Here is a 21538-nt window from a genome sequence, read left to right as displayed (position 1 = left end):
AAGGGAAGCCCAAGAATACTGGGGCGGGTAGCCTATTGCTTCTTTCTCCAGGGGATCTTCCCAACCCAGGAATCAAACCCAGGTGTCTTGCATTGAAGGCAGATTCTTTATCAGCTCAGCTATCAGCTGAGCCCAGGAATTTTAAGCTTGGTTTGATATTCAAAATTAATCAACATAGTATACCACACTAACATATAATAAAGGACCAAAAAATCATGATCATCTCAATAGACACAGAAAAACATTTGACAAAATCCAACACCCTTTTATAGTAAAAAATATTCAACAAAGTAGGAAAAGGACAGAACTAAAGGATATCTACAAAAAAACAACTGCTAGCATCATAAAGTTTTTCCCTTAAGATCAGGGAAAAGACGATGTCTGTTCTCACTACTTCTATTTAACACTGTACAGGAGGCTCTAGACTAGAAATAAAAAGCACATACGTTGAAAATAAAGAAGTAAAGCAGTTTCTATTTGTAGATAACATGATCATATGATAGAAAATACTAAGGAATAGGAATGGCAACCCACTCCATTATGCTTGCTTGGGAAATCCCATGGACAGAGGAGCCTGGCAGGCTACAGTCTATGGGGTCACAGGAGTCAAACATGACTTAGCAACTAAACTACCAGCTACATATTTACACACACATACATACATACAAATACTGAGCTTCCCTGGTGGCTCAGATGGTAGAGAATCCACCTGCAATGCGGGAGACCTGGGTTTGATCTCTGGAGAAGGGAACAGCTACCCACTCCAGTATTTTGGCCTGGAGAATTCCATGAACAGAGGAGCCTGGCAGGCTACAGTCCATGAGGTCACAGAGTCGGACACAACTGAGTGAATTTCACTCACACCCATACACACAGAGCTAATAAATGAGTTTAGCAAGGGTATAAAATTAAATTGGAGAAGGAAACAGCAATCCACTCCAATATTCTTGCCTGGGAAATCACAAGGACTGAGAAGCCTGATAGGCTACACTCCTTGGGGTCGCAACGGTTTGGACATGACTTAGCAAAGACATAAAACTGACATACAAAAATCAGTTGTATCTCTATAGAGTAGCAGTGAATAATCTGAAAATTAAGAAAACAATTCCATATACAATAGCAAGAAAAATAATAAAATATTTAGGAATAAATTTAACGTAAAGGAGTAAAATTATACACTGAAACCTATGAAACATAATTGAAAGAAATTAAATAGAAAGACATCTCATATTCATGCATTGGAAGATTTAATGTTTGGATGGCAACACTCCAAGTTCATCGATAGAGCCAATGCCATTTCATATAAAACACCTGTCTGGCCTCTTGGCAGAGATTAACAAGCTGCCCCTGAAATTCATATGGAAATAAAAGGAAACTCAGAATAGGTAAAAAAAAAAGTCTTTAAAAAGAATAATTTTGGAGGATGGAATGATCAGCTTTATGCGTCAACATGGCAAGGTACAGTTCCCAGTTTTGCAAACACTATTCCAGTTGCAGTTGTGAAAATACTTTTTAGATGTGATTAACATCTGTAGTCAGCTAACCGTAGGAAATCATCCTCAGTAAATGAGCGAGTTTCAGTCAATCAGTTGAAAGGCTTTTAGTGCAGAAGTAATAAGGTTTTCTTGATGAAGATGAAATTCTACCTGTGGACTGCAGCATGAGTACCTGGTGAGGAGTGTCTAGCCTGCCCCTCCTGACACTCTATCCTGTGGATTTCAGACTTGGCTAGCTAGCCCACACAATCATATAAGCCAATTCTTTGAAATAAATCTCTTCGCATATATGTACATATAACATTTTATTGGTTCTGTTTTTTCAGTAGAACACTGACTGAAAGCGAAGACTCACATTTTCTGATTTCAAAACTTACTACAAAACTACAGTAATCAAGAAAGACTGTGTGGGGAACTGGCCTGAGGATACTCACATAGATCAATGGAGTAGAATTGAGAGTCCAGAAACAAACACATACATTTATAGTTAATTGGTTCTTAACAGAGTGCCAAGACAATAGGTAAAGACTAGTCTTTTCCACACACAGTGTTGGGAAGACTGGATTTCCATGTGCAAAAGAATGAATCTGGATTTCCTATCTCACACATTAGGCAAAATTTAACTCAACATGGACCAAAAACCTAAATGAAAGAACTAAAATTATAAAAGCAAGAAAGAAAGACAGGAGTAAACTTTTGTGACCTTGTTTCAGGCAATGGTTTCTCAAAGACACAAATAGCCAAACAAAAAATAACAGTAAATTTCACTTCATCAAAATGAAAAACCTTTTTGTTTTAAAGAACATCATTAAGAAAATGAATATTTTTCTCCCACAGAGTGGAGAGAAGTCATATATCTGATAAGATTAGAGTATCCAAAACATGTGAATAACTCTTAAAACTAAAGAATAAAAAGACACACACACACACAAAGCCAATTTAAAAATAGGCAAAGAATTCAAACAGACATTTCTCCAAAGACGATGTACAAGTACCTAATGACCATATGAGAAGATGTTCAACATCATTAAGCATTAGGAAAATGCAAATCAAAATTACAATTGAAAAAAATCACAACTTCACATCCACTAGGATGGTCATAATAATTAAAAATAAATAAAAGGAAAATGAGAGATGTTGTAACCCTCATACATTCCTCATAGGAGTATAAAATGGCACAGCCCCTTTGGGAAACGGTTTTGTAGTTCCTCAAAAAGTTAGATACAGAATAACCATATACCTATGGAATTTCATTCCTAGGTAGACATTCAAGAAAACAGAAAAGACACACCCCACAAAAACTTGTACATGAATAGCACATCATTATTCAGAATAGGTGAAGGTGGCAATAATACAAAAGTCTGCCAATAAATGAATGGATAAAGAAAATGTGGAATACACTGGAATACTATTCAGCCATAAAAAGGACGAAGTACCAACACATGCTATAATGTGGACAAACCTCGAAGCCATTATGCTAAGCGAAGGAAGGCAGACACAAAAGGACAAATATTGTGTGATTCTATTTACACGATATACCAAAAACAGGTAAATCCAAAGAGACAGAATGTAAAGGAGAGGCTATCAGGGGCTGGGAGGAGATTCTTTCTCCTCCCAGGTGATGAAAATGTTTTAAAATAACGTAATAGTGAAAGTTATACAACACTGAGTATACTAGAAACACTTTACAAAGGTGAATTTTATGGCATATGAAGTATATCTCAGTAAAATTGTTATTTAAAAAAGGAAAAAAAAAAAAGTAAAAAAGAAGGCCCCTGTCCTGGGCGCACATACACAGAAAATAAAGTGAATGAGAGTGAAGAGTACCCAGGGGATTCTCTGCTTCTAGGGTGGTGCCACGGAGTGCTGGCTCAGTGACCCAAACCTTAAACATCCATTTCCATGGTTTAACACTGCTCCGGTGCCAGGGATCACTTCTCTGCATCTTTCATCCTGTGTCCTTGAAACAGAAGACAACTGATTCTATCCTGTGAAGGTGTGTGGCATTGCCAGGGGGCGTGATGGACACGGCTTGGAGCACAGGAAAGATTGCAGTGGCAAAAGCACTGCAGTCAGAGACACATTAATCGACTTGCCAACTTCTTTCCAGTTTGAATGCGATAGACTCTCATATAACAAACTATCACTCCAAATATAACCAAGCATTCATTTTCATGTATTCCAATCATTGCTTCTGAAAAGTTCTCCCAAATAAGGGTAATGTTTGCAAGAGTTTCACATGGCTGAGATAAATTCTTTAATATTAAGCATTATAAGTTGAATCGTTTCTGCCCCCACCAAATTAACATGCTGAAGTCCTAATGCCCAGTAGCTCAGCACATGGTCATATTTGGAAATAGGGTAACTTGATTACAGAGGTCAGTTGTTACCCTGTATCTGAGTTAACACAGGGTCGCTGGGATGGGCCTAAATACAATATGACTGGTATCTTTACGAAAGAGGAAATTTAGTGACACACACAAAGGGAGAATGCTGTGAGAATATCAAAGCGGAAAATGGGGTTGATGCATCTGCAAGAATACACGCTATGTGAAGATTTCATGTAAAACAACATTGGCATTCATTTCGCTGAAATGGAGGCAATAAAAGAAGTTTCAATGGAACTAATATATAACAATCTATGAATTACTTATAATATCTCTGGCTCATGAACAGAGCATGTAGACATGAGGAAGAATCATTCAAGTGGTTAGTTTTGACAGTTCCTGGCTTCTAGTCCTACACAAATTTTGCATGTATGTTTAAATGTTGTCATTATGAAAGTATATTTGTTAATGTGGGAGGACAGAACATATTTTACTGAACAGTTTGCTGGCTTGATTTACAACATTTAAATATGTAGACGTGTGGTATGTGGGCCTCCACTTGAGTTCGTGCCCCAGGCTCCAATAATTGTTAGAGGTGGGCCAGAACCCAGCAATGACAGAAGAAAGCTAGCCCCCAGCTATGAACAGAAGCCAAACCAATGTTTCAAACTTGCTCTTGCTACAACCTAAAATGCCATCCTGGAAGCTTCGTGTGACAACCTGATGCGTCCCTAGGGGGAGTGGCAAGTGCCTCACATGCTTTGTCTTCCTGGGCTATAATCCCAAGGGCCCTATACGCCTGTCCCAGTCTAGGGATGTGCGGTGGCCTCAACTGGTGCCCAGCTCTCGCCAGGTTTCATACACCTAACACATCTCACTGCTCTAAACATCAGGGTGTGTCATGCACTTGCCTTTGATTTCCTTGCAGTAACTCTTATGGTGCCACCTTCAAGTGACAAGAGCAATCTTATAACCGCACTTCACTCCTGCCTTGGGGAAAGACTGTGCGGTTTGACAAAAGGCTTTCAGAGTGCTCCTCAGTGTGATATCCCCCACGGCTATTATTTTGTTACATTCTGCCTGTCTCCTTGTGGGGAGGTTTGGCATCTTGTTGAGGATAGGGAAGGGAACTAGCATTCCATTTGGGAGTTAGTCTTATGAAGAGAGGAACTCTTGGAGATAGGGTGAGTGGTGGCAACTGAGAAAGGAGAAAAAAGTAGGATCTGTCACTAGTTTCTAAGGGAATGAAAGAAAAGGGTACCAAAATGCCAACTAGCAATGCCAAAATGGGGATGAAAATTGAGCTGCAGAAGGCCCTGTGAGATTTCCAACTTTGATTGTATTTTATTGCAGCTCCCTTCAAGCAAACATGGCAACTGTACAGTTCATGTTACTGCAGACTAACATGATAGATAAATGAACAGCTCACATAAAATAGAGTGCCTGACATCAAAGGATACTTTGAGCTATCACTGAGAATCTTTAAGGAACTTCAATAACCTTTCCATAGATACCAGCTCACAAAAGTGGTGTCCTATCTTTGTAAGAAATTAAAAATCATGAGAAAATAGACTGAGTTCATCAGAAAGGCAGTAACAAAGAAAGAATGAAAACTTCAAGAAGGAAAGACATAAAAAGGTTTAAAAATACTTTTGATACTAAAAAAAGGACCTCTGATACAAATACAACAGGTAGAAATTCAACAGCCCAGTGTTTAAGAACAAAGGCAGATTAGTGAACCACATTAATCAACCTAGGACAGAGATTATCAGCTGCATTTGAAACTCAGATTAACAGGAACAAACAAGGTACCAGAGTGGGAACCATTTTTACAGCCGGTAACAAGTTTTCATCTTTGTTTAAATAAGACTTCAAAAGGATTCCATATATCAACAAATAAGTGAGTTCATTTTAAAAAAAGATTAACTTCAAGAAACGCAAGGCAGAGTGACCACACTTCTGACCTGCTTTAAGATCAATCAACATTTTCTACCTGGGCAAGTAGAATGCAATTAGCACATGGGTGATTTTAAAGACTCTTTAACAGTCGCCTTTAACTGGCTGATGAAATAGCAGAACAGTGTGGCTGAAAGCCAGTGTTTATTTTTACCCATTACCTGTTTTATTAATGGGATTGTGGGCCACTGGACCTCCAGGCACACACAAATATATTAAAATATCCCACACTGTAATTAAGAGGCACAGAGGGGGTTGGAGCAAATTAAGTGGTTGTTGTATTTGCCATTGGTTTAGTCTAGGTCAGGCATTTGGATGCTCTCATGGCAGAGCCCAGTGAGTTTTACTTAAGAAATCCACAGAATATGAAATACATTTTCTTGCAGAGCAAGGATTTTAATAAGCAGGTCATCTCCCACCCCTGCCCAAATAAAAATATACATAGAGAAAAATCCCCCAAGTGAATACTCCTAGAATGAAAGAAGAGATTCCCTCAAGCAGAAAAGGAAAGATGCAGCAACAATAGGGTCAGTGAAAGAAACTGGATTTTGAGACTTGAAATGAAACAAACGTAACTCTCATCCAGACACTGGGCTTTCTTTTCCTCGGCAAGTCAAAACTTCTGCCTCTGAGTTCTTAAAGGGAATAAGAATAAAGTGATCACCTAGCAGATGACCTGCTCAATAAGTAAAGCATCAGGAATGAAGTACAGACCCTTTGAGGCAAAGGCTACAGTATAGGTTCCTAAGCCAGCACTGTTTCATTTTTTGGTGTGATTTTACCAAATCCATTGTAACTAAATGTTAGTTTAATTTGAAAATAATACATGTAAATAGACTCTTTGCTTTGATTGTTCAGAATCAACATTACCACAATTGAGATTACTGCCAGGGCTGGTCTCCTGTGAATCTTTATATCAAAGAAAAAGCAAAATGGAATGAGGGCAGGGCAAAATGGAATGAAATCTGGGAACACAGTGTTTTGACCCAAGCAGAGGACACAACAGCCTTTGCCCCAGCAACCTCGGCGGAAACCCTTGAAAATGACTCGAAAGAAGGTGCAAGTACTTACGAAGATCCTGGACTTGCGGTGGGAGGGGGCCCTGAAGAAATGAAAGAAAAAGAAAGGAAACAGTCAGCCTGGGTTATTGAAAGGTAAGCTTCAGTACAGTCAAACCATTACAATCTAAAGTTCTCAACCACCCCAAGGTGATATTTATTTTTCTGGAATTTATTATTTTGCTCCAGCTCCCCCAGCCACCTCTAGGAAAAAACATACCAATGAGATTATCCCACGGTTCAGAGCCTGAAAAATGATAAGACCAGGGTTGAAAAATGAGTCAATAGAGTAGGCATTATCATGAGATGCAGGGAGTTTCAGTGGGAGGCTGAGCGAGCACAAGGATATTGATACAACCACAGGCAGGGGTCTTTGATGACAGCTAGATCAAAAAGGGGCACGTGTGCTGGAAATCTTCCCAACTTCTCTGGACAAGGAACATCCTTGCTGAGAAGAATTCACTGGTGTGGTGATTTAGAACTGCAGCTGAGGTTAGGCCGATCTGGACCCTGCTCTTTCTCTGCTGTTTATTGGCTGGGTGCCCTTGAACATGGTACTTAACTGCTGGTTTATGTATTTCTAAAATGGGTACAAGTGTTCCAGCTTCTGTGTTGCTAGGCACACCCAGTAGATGCTCAGTTCTCCATCCCTCCTCACCCCCATGGAGGCTGAGTCAAAGGTCATCCCCTGTAGGAAGCTGCTTACCGAACTTGACAAACAGGACTCCGGTGGTAGAAACCACCTTCTTGCCATTTGTCGCCACACACTGGAAGTAGCCTGTGTCTGTGGTGTCAAGGTTTCTAATCCGCAGTCGAGAGCCATAGTTGGTTGCCCGAAAGGAGATCCTCCGGGGCTCCTGGACCACAGGGGCATCATTTTTGAACCAGCGGATGGTGGGAGGCGGATTCCCCGAGACTTTGCAGTGCAGTTCAGCCGTCTGCCCCAGGGACGTGGTGATGTTATTCATCGGCTCATCGAGGGTCAGGTAAGAATCTGTGCGTACAGGGAGAAGCAGGCAGATGAGAGGGGCAGACCACCTCCAAGAGACCCAGATTCACTCTGTGTGTCCCAGACCACAGAGAGACTTAACAGGAGCAGCATGGTGGAGACAGACGATGCATGAAGTCAGCCCTTTATTGAGACACATGACTACTAAAGAACCAGCCACCGATCCTGCTGCTTGGAAGGAAATGTGTTACTAACTGTGGAATAAAACCCGGTTTTCAAATGATTATATAGTACCCATGGATAAATGGACTTTCCAGGCCAAGACAAAATGAACTTTTGCGTTTCAGAGTAATTAAAAAAAACTACGTGCTCCTTGTTACAAATGCAAATTAATAGTGAAGAAGAAAAAGAAGCAAAATCCACCTCAAATCTCCTCACCCCAAAATATATCCTTTTTAACATCCTGGGCAAAGATCCTACCAGCTTGTCCACTTTTGATAAAAGAGAAAGCATGAAACATTGGAAAAGTAGGAGCAATATATTTATGTCTACATGGCCCAAGATCAGGAAGGATGCTGAAGATTTTCCTGCCAGTGATGATATAACAAGGGTTATGAAGGCCAGGTTGCTAGCAGACAAAATGATGAGGGAATGAAACTATTTCCATAATGTTACTCATGTCAACTGTAACACATTATAAAAAATAACTTCATGCATTCGATTTTTAATTGAGATATAATTTACATTCTATGAAATGTATCGATCTTAATTACACAGCTCCTCTAGTATCAACAAATGCATGTGCCTGTGTAATCAATGTCCCTATCAAGGTATAGAACAAGAGAACAGTATCAATATCCCAGAAAGTACCCCCAAGATCCTTAATAGTCAATCACTCCTCCTACTCACAACCCCTCCCCCATGCCAGGCAACTATATCTCTGATTTCTACCATCAGAGATTAATTTGCCTATTCTAAAATTCACATAAATGGAACCATACTGTTTTGCATTTGGCTTATTCTGAGATTTATTACATTAAACATTTAATATTGAATACATTTTAAGCTTATTCTTCAATAATATTTTAAATATCATAGTTATGGAATCCAGTTGCAGAGTAAATAATCAGTTAAATTTTTAAAAACTAAGTACAACAAAGTTTAAAAATTGGTCAATTACTCAATAACACATATGGAGTTTTCTTTAGCTTCATTTTTCTTGACCATTCATCCTTGGGTAGATCCCCCTCCTCAACACCTCCCATTGCCCTCTGTCCTTCCCCCACTACAACCTGGGATGGCTTGCTAAGCAGCTGTCTTCACTGCTAGACAGTAAGCCCTTAGGGGCAGGCAGAATGTTTTGGTCATCACTGCGTCCTCAGAGATCCTACCATCTGGCAGCATTATCCAGTAGCACTTTCTGTTATAATGGACATGTTCTGTAATCTGCGTTGTCTAACTGGTAGCTAGTAGTCACAAGTTGACCTATTTAGCAGATGAAATATGACTATAGTGACTAAAGAACTGAGGTGTTTTTTTTTTTTTTTAATGTGGACCATTTTTAAACTCTTCATTGAATTTGTGACGAAATTGTTTCTGCTTTTTGCATTTTGGTTTTTTGACCATGAGGCAGGTGGGATCTTAGCTCCCTGACCAGGGATCGAACCTGAATACCCCGCATGGAAGGCAAAGTCTTAACCATCTGAATGCAACAGAAGTCCCAGGAACTGAATTTTTAAATTTAAGTTAAATAGCCACAAGTGCCTAAGTGTACGGCAGCACAGGCAGAGCACAGTAAATTTGTTGAATTTAATAGAACTTTATTGATAACTTGTTTTTGAGATATCTAACTGGCTGATTTATGCTAAAGCCTTTGACTGTGTGGATCACAATGAACTGTGGAATATTCTTAATGAGATGGGAATACCAGACTACATTACCTGCCTCTTGAGAGACCTGTATGCAGGACAAGAAGCAATAGTGACAACTCGACATGGAACAATGGACTGGTTCAAAACTGGGAAAGAAGTACATCAAGGCTGCATATTGTCACCCTGCTTATATAACATATATATAGAGTACAGCCTGCAAAATGCCCAGCTGGATAAAGCACAAGCTGGAATCAAGACTGTCTGGGAGAAATATCAACAACCTCAGATATGCAGATGATAACACTTTAATGGCAGAAAGTGAAGAGGATCTAAAGAGTCTCTTGATGAAGGTGAAAAAGGAGAGTGAAAATGCTGGCTTAGAATTCAACATTCAAAAACCAAAGACCATGGCATCTGGTCCTATCTATTCATAGCAAATAGATGGGGAAAATGTGGAAACAGTGTCAGATTTCATTGTCCTGGGCTCCAAAATCACTGCAGATGGTGACTGCAATCATGAAATTTAAAAATTATGACAAACCTAGACAGTGTATTAAAAAGCAGAGACATCACTTTGTTGACAAAGGTCCGTATAGTCAAAGCTATTGTTTTTCCAGTAGTCATGTATGGATATAAGAGTTGGACCATAAAGAAGGCTGAGTACTGAAGAATTGAAGCTTTCAAACTGTGGTGCTGGAGAAGACTCTTGAGAGTCCCATGGACTGCAAGGAGATCAAATCAGCCAATCCTAAAGGAAATCAACCCTGAATATTCATTTGAAGGACTGATGTTAAAGCTGAAGCTCTAACACTTTGGCCACTTGATGTGAAGAGCTGACTCGTTAGAAAAGACCCTGATGCTGGGAATGACTGAGGGCAAGAGGAGAAGAGGGCAACAGAGGATGAGATGGTTGGATGGCATCATTGACTCAATGGGCATGACTTTGAGCAACCTCTGGGATATGGTGATGGACAGGGAGGCCTGGCATGCTACAGTCCATGGCATTACAAAGAGCTGGACAAGACTTAGTGACTGAACAACAACAACTGGCTAATTTAACCACTTAGATGACTATAAATGCTTTCATAAAGGCCAACAATAAATCATTCACTATTTGCTTTAATTTTCCACCAAAAATTGGGTAGAGAGGTTGTCAAGGTCTGGGCAGCTCCACAGGAAAGAGTCATGCATGTGAATGGCATGTATCATGTGTTCCTAGCATGTAAGATGTGGTCAGAGAGTAGAAACTAGGTTACAGGTGGTTTTCTGGAGCTATTGGAATGGCTTTGCAGTTCTATTGGGAACCTAAAGAATAGATAACTATGCCCTCTCTGTAGAAAAGAAACATAGAAATAGCGGTCAAACAACAATGCCAATATAAGCATAGTTATTAATACTTCATTGGGCAGATTCTGGAATTTGATTGTGTTGGAATCCAGTGTCTGTCCCCACTATCCTGGGTGACTTTGGGCAAGTTACTTAACTTTTTCTATACCTCAGCTTAACCAACTAAAAAACAGAAATAATAAAGAAGACTCTACCTGACAAAACTGTGAGAGGATTAAAATTAAATCAGGAGAGACTTGGAAGATATTTAAACTAGCTATGGCAAAGGTGAAAGTGAAAGTGTTAAGTCTCTCAGCCTGCCAGGCTCCTCTGTCCATGGAATTCTCGAGGCAAGAATACTGGAGCAGGTTGCCATTCCCTTCTCCAGGGGGTCTTTCTGACCCAGGGACTGAACCCCAGTCTCCCACATTTCAGGCAGATTCTTTACCATCTGAGCCACCAGGGAAGCCCCATGGCAAAAGGTAAGCACTCAAAAATGTTAACCAATGAATTTTTATTTTTCTTAAATTCCTTTTAAGACTTTTTTTAATGTGGACCATTTTTACAGTCTTTATTGGATTTGTTACAGTATTGCTTCTCTTTTGTTTCGTTTTGGTTTTTTTTTGCCACAAGGCATGTGAGATCCTAGCTCCACAACCAGGGATGGAACCTGCACCCCCTGTAGTGGAAGACAAAGATTTAGCCACTGGGCTGCCAGGGAAGTCCGTCTGTTATTTTTATAATAACTTCTGTATAATGCTTTTACCTTGTCTCCTGTTAGCCTCTAACAATCCCGCAAAGTAGGAAATGCACAGAAATCACAATGCCTGGCTGCAGATAAGGAGATGTCTCAGAAATTAGCTGATTGGCCTTGTGGTCACACAGTAAGTTGTACATTATACCCCAAGCTTCCAACACTAACAGCTTTGGGTCCTCAGGCTCAGCCAAGCAGCCAGACAAAGTCCAACTGTGCCAGCTGGTTAGTTCAGTAGTAAGAACAAACAGACTCTAAGTCCTGCCATATGCCAGGGGCTTTGCCTTAATATTTACCTGTCCAATATCCTGCAAAGGAGGAACTGTTATAGCTGCTCAACAATGAGAAGACACAGGACCAGAGAGGTTAAGTGACGTGTCAAGGTCTGGTTCAGCTTTCCCTGGTTCCAAAACCTAGCACTTTGCACTCCATCGGATGGCTTTGGTAGCTTGAGCTCCACGGAGGAGTGGGGATAGAATTCAGATTTCTTCCTTAAAGAAGAGCTGCGGTTTACACACTTCCACATACAGGCAGGGCTGTGATCTTCCCCTACCTCTGGCCAGGATTATCTGGTGAATGGGTCTAAGATTTTGCCACGTGTTCTGACTGGTGTTATGGTTTCCCTCCCAAAGCCAAGCACCTCACTTGACCTGATATGCCCTGCAGGCCCTTCTGTTTGAAGCTACATCCTGTTTCCTGTCTTTTCAGGAGCACGGGTCCAGCTTTGAGTTGGAGGGGTATCTTCCATGGCAAGAGCTATACCAGCTCCCAGGTACTCCCACAGCTTGGCTCTCCCTCCCAGATTTCTACCTGTTTTAAATATTAAAGCCAGCCAATATCCACCTCACTCCCCAGAGGCCAGGACAATAGTTTTTGAGTGCCAGGCATCTCAGTGGTGAGACATCACCACCGAGGCATCTCATGACTGCTGAGTTTTAGTCAAGAAAAAAAAGCCATTTCTACTTTATTTCTTTGTCCCCACCTCCCTCCCCCACCCCCCCATCTGCCCATAGGCAGTTGCCTAAAATCCCAGCAAGCTTCTTGGCCCTCATAGGATGAAATATAAAAGGGTGAATAGGAACTTAACTTCTTTTGCTCCCAAAGCCCAGTTACTTCGCGTGATACACTCACAGACACACAGTTCTTCACTTTTTTCTCTTCTAGGAACATAGATCAGCCCAGAGACAGAGAGTCCTGTAGCTGGGTGGAGTATTTCAACCATTCTCTGAAAAGTGAAAGTATCGGTCACTCAGTCCTGTCCGACTCTTTGTGACCCCAGGGACTGTAGCCCATCAAGCTCCTCTGTCCGTGGGATTCTCCAAGCAAACCCATCCTGACCCAGGAATCAAACGGGTCTCCAGTATTATAATCAGTCTGAGCCATCAGGGAAGCCAGTATTCTCTGAAGCTGTACTCAAATTTATTGGAAACAATTTAGTATGGGCTGATCCACCAGATGAAATCAACCCTCACAGGCTCTGAAACTGGAATGCCTAAATTTACATCCTGGTTCTGTTGCTTATCAGCTGTGTGACTTTGGGCAAGTTATGTAACCTCTCTGTGCTTCAAGTTTTGTTATCTGTGAAATTAGGCCAATAATTTTATCATCCTCACAGGGTTACTGTGAGGATTAAATTAATTACACACAGTGTTTTGAACAGGGTCTGACATACAGCAAGCAGCATATGAAAGTTTCTGTTATTGTCAGGTATTTTTTTTCCTTTTTCTCAAGAATAACTTATACTTAAAAATGGGGGATGATTATCCATCCAACTGATTACTTTCCTCGCTGAGTTCAGTTCTGAGTTTACAGAACAGGAGATCTGTGAAGTGAGGCCACCTGTCTGAAGCCACATAACTAGCACATTGCTGGCAAGAGTAGTTAATTTGTCTGTGCAGCTCTAAACCATATTTACCTAAAAACAAAAACAAGGGTAATAAGGCATCTTGAAATCAGTGTAGTAGCTGGTTCAAGCAGCATGTTTCCAGGAAGAACAAAGGAAATGTAAACAAATCTTTGTGTTCACTTAACAAAGGAGCCTTGCCATAAACACAGGGAATTTCATTTTAACTTTTTACTAATAAAGAATAATGTTCGGTTTATTTGCCATCTGTAGCTGCTCACTTAGTAAGTAAAACAAGCAAATGGTCTGGTCCTCAGTTTGGCAAAGACTGGAAGCATCAGAACAACATTTGGCTGAAACAACACACAAGCATTTTGTGACCGGAATAAAATAAAATAAAAACGCATGTCTAAATCATTGCTATCACCCGTGTTGTTAACAAGCCCCTGGCTGTAATCCATTGTCTTCCCAGAACTAGCTGGATCCTCCTGGAGCAAGCTCATGAGCCACGCAAAGGGACCCAACTCTCTGTTCTACACTCAGCACTTGTGGCTGCTGCAGGTTTTAGACTAGTCATTTCTTTCAGAGAACACTTGAGCCTCGCAGTGAAAACAGCCCAGGGCAGAGGGAATCTGTAAACTGGGCCTGATATCAGCTCTGCTGCTAGCTAGCTGTCAGGCAGCCCCTCACCTCCCTGGGCTTTGAGGTCACGATCTACCACGTGGCTTGCGAGGTCTGTACCTCCTGGAATAGTGTCTGCTTCCATAAGAGAAGCTCCAGAGCACTGGATGGCACACTCTAAGGAGATTCAGGATGGAGATAAAAACAGAATACTGGCCCTAATAGTTAAGGTGCATACCAAAGGAATACTTTCATTAAGCCCAGACTCTTGCTCTTCTCATATATAGAAAAGCACTAAATTCATTAACTTGATATATCTAATATTGATTTAATTAGCAGGAATCTTTTGATGTTCTTACTACCTGGTCTTTTTAAAAATAAGTAGTTGGATTTTATTTTATTTTTTTGTTGTTGTTGCGCTATGTGGCATGTGGGATCTTAGTTCATCAACAGGGGATTAAACTTGCATCCCCTGTATTAGAAGCACACGGTCTTAATCACTGGACCACCAGGGTAGTCCCAAGGGCTTTTTTTTGGTAAAGCTCCTATATATCTTGGCCCTTTCCATATCTCTTCAGAACTGTCCCCAGAGCTATCTAAGAGGCTGTACCCCAGGCTTAAGTCCTCAGTAAATCAACCAAATCAAATATAATTCTCAGTTTTTAGGGTGTTCATTTTTTTTAGTTGACAGCAGACAGCTGATACTGACTGAATTTGAATGCCAGACAAAGACATTTGGCTTCTACATTTAAACCTGGCTATTAATACTGTTAAAAAAGAGAAAATAGGTCCAAAGTGGAGTCACTTGAAGTAAGTCCATGTCACCAAACCTAGACTTAACACCTAACTTAATTACAGTTTTAACCTCTTCCAGGAGTAGACATTTTTATTTTTAAAATTTTTATTGGAGGACAGTTGATTTAAAATGTGTTAGTTCCAGCTGTACAGCAAAGTGAATCAGCTATACATATACATATATCCACTCTTTTTTAGATTCTTTTCTCATATAGGCCGTTACAGAGTATTGAGTAGAGTTCCTGATGCTATACAGTAGATCTTAATTAGTTCTCTATTTTATTTATAGAATGTGTATACGTCAATCCCAATCTCCCAGTGTATCCCTTCCTCCTACCTGCTCTGGTAATCATGTCTGCTTTCTACATCTGTGACTCTTTCTCTTTTGTATAAGTTCATTTGCACCATTCTTTTTTAGATTCCATGTATAAGCAATATCATACGCCATTTATCTTTCTCTGTCTGACTTCCTTCAGTCAGTATGACAGTCTCTAGGTCCATCCATGTTGTTGAAAAATGGCATTATTTTGCTCTTTTTATGGGTGAGTAATATTCCATTGTATATACGTACCACACCTTCTTCGTATCAGAATGATCATCACCAAAAAAATCTAGAAACAATAAGTGTTGGAGACGGTATGGAGAAAAGGGAAGCTCCTCATACACTGTGGGTGGGAATATAAATTGGCGTAGCCACTGTGGAGAACAATAGGGAGATTTCTTTAAAAAACTGAAAATAGAACTTTTAGGTTGTGTATTTTTTTCAGTCTTTTACTCTTGGGCCTATATCTGAGGAAAACCTTAATTCAAAAAGATACATGCACGCCAGTGTTCAATGAAGCACTGTTTAAATTGCCAAGACATGGAAGCAGTCTAAAGTATCAATAGGAGTGGATTCTTGAACCAGTCAGTCTAGAATTAGCTGGTCAGCACTAGTGCGGGAATCTGCCTGATAGACCTTTGCTGTCCCCTAAAGGAAAGTGACCTTGCAATAAACAATCTACTCTGCTAGGAACAACCTTGTCCTGCCCCTTTCTACCTGTAAAAGTCGTGCATTTTGTACAGTTCTTCGAAACTCCTTTCTATCTGCTAGATGGGATGCTGCCAACTTATGAACTGTTGAATAAAGCCAATAAGATTTTTAAGATGTGTCCATGTCAATTTTGTTTTCTAACAAATATATTTTTTTCGTGGCTTGATTCAATATCTGTGACAATGTGTGTTTGAACTATGGAAGCTTTCTCATCCTTCTTTCCCTTCTTTTGTAGATGACAAAGGCTGAAATGGCAGAGTGGTGAGTGGGAGATAGGGCATAATCTGGTTTGAGAGAGAAAAAATTCCAATAAAGACCATGGTGACAATGATACAATAGTAATGATGATAAGAGCTAACATCTAAAGGGTACTTGTTACCATGGTAGCTATTGTTATAAATCATTGTTATTGTTCTCATCTTACGCATAAGATATCTAAGGCATGGGTATGGTTAAAAAAAAAAAAAAGCCATCCACAGTGACAAAGCAAGTAGAAGTAAGATTTAAAATAAATATTAAGTGCAATCCCAACCTAAATCTCAGCAAGTTATTTTGTGGATATTGACATACTGATTCTGAAGTTTAGAAGCAAAAGACCCAGAATAGCCAAGATAATACTGTAGGAGAAGAACAAAGTTGGGGGACTGACATCACCCAACTTCAAGACTTTCTGTAAAGCTACAGTAATCAAGTCACTGTGGTATCAGTGAAAGAATAGACATTATAGACCCACGAAAGAAAATCAAGACCAGAAATAGAGCCCAGTTGACCCCTATGTGTAGTTAACTGATCTTTGACAAAGAAGCAAAGTCACTACAAAGGAGCAAGGATAGTTTTTTCAACAAATAGTGTGGAAACAACTGGACACTCACAAGCAAGAAATGAATCTAGACACAGATTTTACACCATTCACAAAAATTAACTCAAAATGGATCATGGATCCAAACATAAACAGCAAAATTACAACATTCCTGGAAGATAACATACAAGAAAACCCAGATGATCTGATCTTGAGTATGGAAAATACTTTTTAGATATGACAAAAAAGACATGATCAGTGAAATAAATAATTTATACATGAAACTTTATTAAAATTAAAAATGTCTGTTCTGCAAAAGACAATATCAACAGAATGAGAAGACAAGCCACTGACGAAGAAAACATTTGCAAAAGGCACATCTGATAAAATACTATTATCCAAAATATACAAAGAACTCTTAAAAGGAGTGGTAAGAAAGCAACCCCAGTAAAACATGGACCAAAATTTTTAAAGGGCTTCTCTGGTGGTTCAATCGGTTAAAGAATCCACCTGCAATGCATGAGACCCAGGTTCAATCTCTAGATTGGGAAAATATCCTAGAGAAGGAAATGGCAACCCACTGCAGTGTTCTTGCCTGGGAAATCCCATGGACAGAGGACAGAGTAGCCTGGCGGGCTATCATCCATGGGATTGCAACAGTTGGACATGAATCAGCAGGTCAACCACAACCACCACTAAGACTTTAAAAGACACGTCACCAAAGAAGAAAAATTGCAAATAAGCATATGAAAAGATGTTCCACATAATATATCGTCAGGTAAATGCAAATTAAAACAAGAAAATATCACTACACAGCCTTTGTATGTGTGTCTGACTCTTTGCGACCCCACCGACTGTAGCCTGCCATGTAGCTCCTCTGTCTATGGGATTTTCCTAGCAAAAATATGGGAATGGGTTGCCATTTCTTTCTCCAGGGGATCTTCCCAGCCCAGGGATCAAACTCAAGTTTCTTGCATCTCCTGCATTGGCAGGCAGATTCTTTACCAATGAGACACCTGAGTTTGTCCCTAAACTATTGTTGTTGATCTACTATTTGGCTTAAGAGCAGACAGCTGGATTCTCCTCTTGCTGAATTCAATCTGTTGTAATATATTGTTTTGGATGAAATATATGAGGAAAAGCTGGCTTCATACAGTTGGAGAAGAGAGGTACTTTTATAGCTTCTCAAATAATTTCAATTCAGTTCAGTCGCTCAGTCGTGTCCGACTCTTTGCGACCCCATGAACCGCAGCATGCTAGGCCTCCCTGTACATCACCAACTCCCGGAGTCCACCCAAACCCATGTCCATTGAGTCGGTGATATCATCCAACAATCTCATCTTCTGTCGTCCCCTTCCATCGGGCCCACAATCTTTCCTAGCATCAGGGTGTTTTCAAATGAGTCAGCTCTTCACATCAAGTGGCCAAAGTATTGGAGTTTCAGTTTCAGCATTAGTCCTTCCAATGAACACCCAGGACTGATCTCCTTTAGGATGGACTGGTTGGATCTTCTTGTAGTCCAAGGGACTCTCAAGAGTCTTCTCCAACACCACAGTTCAAAAGCATCAATTCTTCAGTGCTCAGCTTTCTTTATAGTCCAACTCTTACATCCATACATGACTACTGGAAAAACCATAACCTTGACTAGACAGACCTTTGTTGGCAAAGTAATGTCTCTGTTTTTTAATATCCTGTCTAGGTTGGTCACAACTTTCCTTCTAAGGAGTAAGCGTCTTTTAATTTCATGGCTGCAGTCACCATCTGCAGTGATTCTGGAGCCCAAAAAAATAAAGTCTGACACTGTTTCCACTGTTTCCCCATCTATTTCCCATGAAGTGATGGGACCAGATGCCATGATCTTAGTTTTCTGAATGTTGAGCTTTAAGCCAACTTTTTCACTCTCCTCTTTCACTTTCATCAAGAGGCTCTTCAGTTCTTCTTCACTTTCTGCCATAAGGGAGGTGTCATCTGCATATCTGAGGTTACTGATATTTCCCCCTGCAATCTTGATTCCAGCTTGTGCTTTTTCCATCCCAGCGTTTCTCATAATGTACTCTGCATATAAGTTAAATAAGTAGGGTGACAATATACAGCCTTGACGTACTCCTTTTCCTATTTGGAACCAGTTTGTTGTTCCATGTCCAGTTCTAACTGTTGCTTCCTGACCTGCACATAGGTTTCTCAACAGGCAGGTCAGGCGGTCTGGTATTCCCATCTCTTCAACAATTTTCCACAGTTTATTGTGATCCACACAGTCAAAGTCTTTGGCATAGTCCATAAAGCAGAAATAGATGTTTTTCTGGAATTCTCTTTCTTTTTCAATGATCCAGCAGATGTTGGTAATTTGATCTCTGGTTCCTCTGCCTTTTCTAAAACCAGCTTGAACATCTGGAAGTTCACGGTTCACGTATTGCTCAAGCCTGGCTTGGAGAATTTTAAGCATTACTTTACTAGCGTGTGAGATGAGTGCAATTGTGCAGTAGTTTGAGCACTCTTTACATTGCCTCTCTTTGGGAATGGAATGAAAACTGACCTTTTCCAGTCCTGTGGCCACTGCTGAGTTTTCCAAATTTGCTGGCATATTGAATGCAGCACTTTCACAGTATCATCTTTTAGGATTTGAAATAGCTCAACTGGAATCCTATCACCTCCACTAGCTTTGTTCATAGTGATGCTTTGTAAGGCTCATTTGACTTCACATTCCAGGATGTCTGGCTCTAGGTGAGTGATCACACCATCATGATTATCTGGGTCGTGAAGATCTTTTTTGTACAGTTCTTCTGTGTATTCTTGCCACCTCTTCTTAATATCTTCTGCTTCTGTTAGGTCCATACCATTTCTGTCCTTTATCGAGCCCATCTTTGCATGAAATGTTCCCTTGGTATCTCTAATTTTCTCGAAGAGATCTCCAGTTTTCCCCATTCTGTTGTTTTCCTCTATTTCTTTGCACTGATCACCGAGGAAGGTTTTCTTATCTCTCTTTGCCATTCTTTGGAACTCTGCATTCAAATGGGTATAGCTTTCCTTTTCTCCTTTGCTTTACACTTCCCTTCTTTTCACAGCTATTTGTAAGGCCTCCTCAGACAGCCATTTTGCTTTTTTGTGTGTTTCTTTTTCTTGGGGATGGTCTTGATCCCTGTCTCCTGTACAATGTCACGAACCTCCGTCCATAGTTCATCAGGCACTCTGTCTATCAGATCTAGTTCCTTAAAACTATTTCTCACTTCCACTGTATAGTCATAGGGGGGTTGATTTATTATTTAGTATTGCACCAAAATTTGACACATGGTAGCTTTTTTTTTGGACATGTTTTTAATTGAAGTATAGTTGAATTACAATGGTTCAGGTATACAGCAAAGAGATTCAGTTATATATATTCTTTTTCAGTTTTTTCCATTTAGGTTATTACAAAATATTGAATATAGTGTGTTGTGCTTGAAGTAAGTCTGTGTTGTTTATCTATTTTATGTATAGTAATTTGTATATGTTAATACTAAACTTCTAATTTATCTCTCCTTCCTTTTGGTAACCATTAGTTTGCTTTCAGGGAGACGGCAATGGCACCCCACTCCAGTACTCTTGCCTGGAAAATCCCATGGACGGAGGAGCCTGGTAGGCTGCAGTCCATGGGGTCGCTAAGAATCAGACACGATTGAGCAACTTCACTTTCACTTTTCACTTTCATGTACTGGAGAAGGAAATGGCAACCCACTCCAGTGTTCTTGCCTGGAGAATCCCAGGGACGGGGGAGCCTGGTGGGCTGCCGTCTATGGGGTCACACAGAGTCGGACACGACTGAAGCAACTTAGCAGCAGTAGCAGTTTGTTTTCTATGTCTGTGAGTCTATTTCTGTTTCATAAATAAGTTTTTTTTTTTTTTTTTTAGGTTCCACATACAAGTGACATCATATGATATTTGTCTTTCTCTGTTTGGCTTATTTCACTTAGTATGATAATCTGTAGATTCATCCACGTTGCTGCAAATAGCATTATTTCTTTCCTTTTTATGGATAAGTAATATTCCATGGTATATATATACTACATCTTTATCCATTCACCTGTCAGTGGACATTTAAGTTGTTTCCCTGTCTTGGCTACTGTAAATAGCACTGCTCTGAATATTGAGGTACATGTGTCTTTCTGAATTAGAGTTTTCATTTTGTTTGAATATAGGCCCAGGAGTGGAACTGCTGGATTATACGGTAACTCTAGTTTTTTAAGGAACCTTCATACTGTTTTCCACAGTGGCTGCACTATGGCATACTTTCCCGCCAACAGTGTAGAAGGGTTCCCTTTTCTCTATATCCTCTCCAGCAGACAAATGGGAGTTTCTTAAAGATTAGTTGTACTGTGAAATCTAAAACCATACCAATGAAATTTTCATAATCTGTTATATTAAAGTGGATTGATTTATCTTGGAAATTTAATAGATATTTTATCCACTTATGATTTTGCAACACCGTGCATTGTTCATTTAGAAAACAATGGCTCTCTGAGTTATATAGATTTTCCAGATATGAACACATTTATCAAGTAATATAGAAACATCACATCTATTAATATCACCATCTATCTCATTAGTAAAAACTGCCAAGCTCAATGTAGTGGCTAAAATTTTTCCTAATTTTAAATTTTTGCTGGAAAGCTCAAATTTTATTATTGGCAACTAATACTATCTTCCAGTAGTCATGTATGGATGTGAGAGTTGGAC

At 40.0% G+C, this 21538-nt stretch overlaps 1 protein-coding gene across 1 annotated transcript in view; it reads right to left on the bottom strand.

Annotated features, from left to right (window-relative positions):
• ROR1 (receptor tyrosine kinase like orphan receptor 1) overlaps nt 1–21538 on the bottom strand; it is a 457516-nt gene that overhangs the window by 132256 nt on the left and 303722 nt on the right. The window contains exons 3-4 of the mRNA XM_018045108.1: nt 7544–7831; nt 6851–6881 (exon numbers count right to left, since the gene is read on the bottom strand). Of these exons, the coding sequence (XP_017900597.1) occupies nt 6851–6881; nt 7544–7831 (319 nt within the window). The remainder of the gene's footprint in view (nt 1–6850; nt 6882–7543; nt 7832–21538) is intronic.

Source organism: Capra hircus, chromosome 3, assembly GCF_001704415.2.
Source record: "Capra hircus breed San Clemente chromosome 3, ASM170441v1, whole genome shotgun sequence".
NCBI lineage: Eukaryota > Metazoa > Chordata > Mammalia > Artiodactyla > Bovidae > Capra > Capra hircus.
Note: the sequence above shows the minus strand (reverse complement) of the source record. Positions and strands in the feature narration are given on the sequence as shown.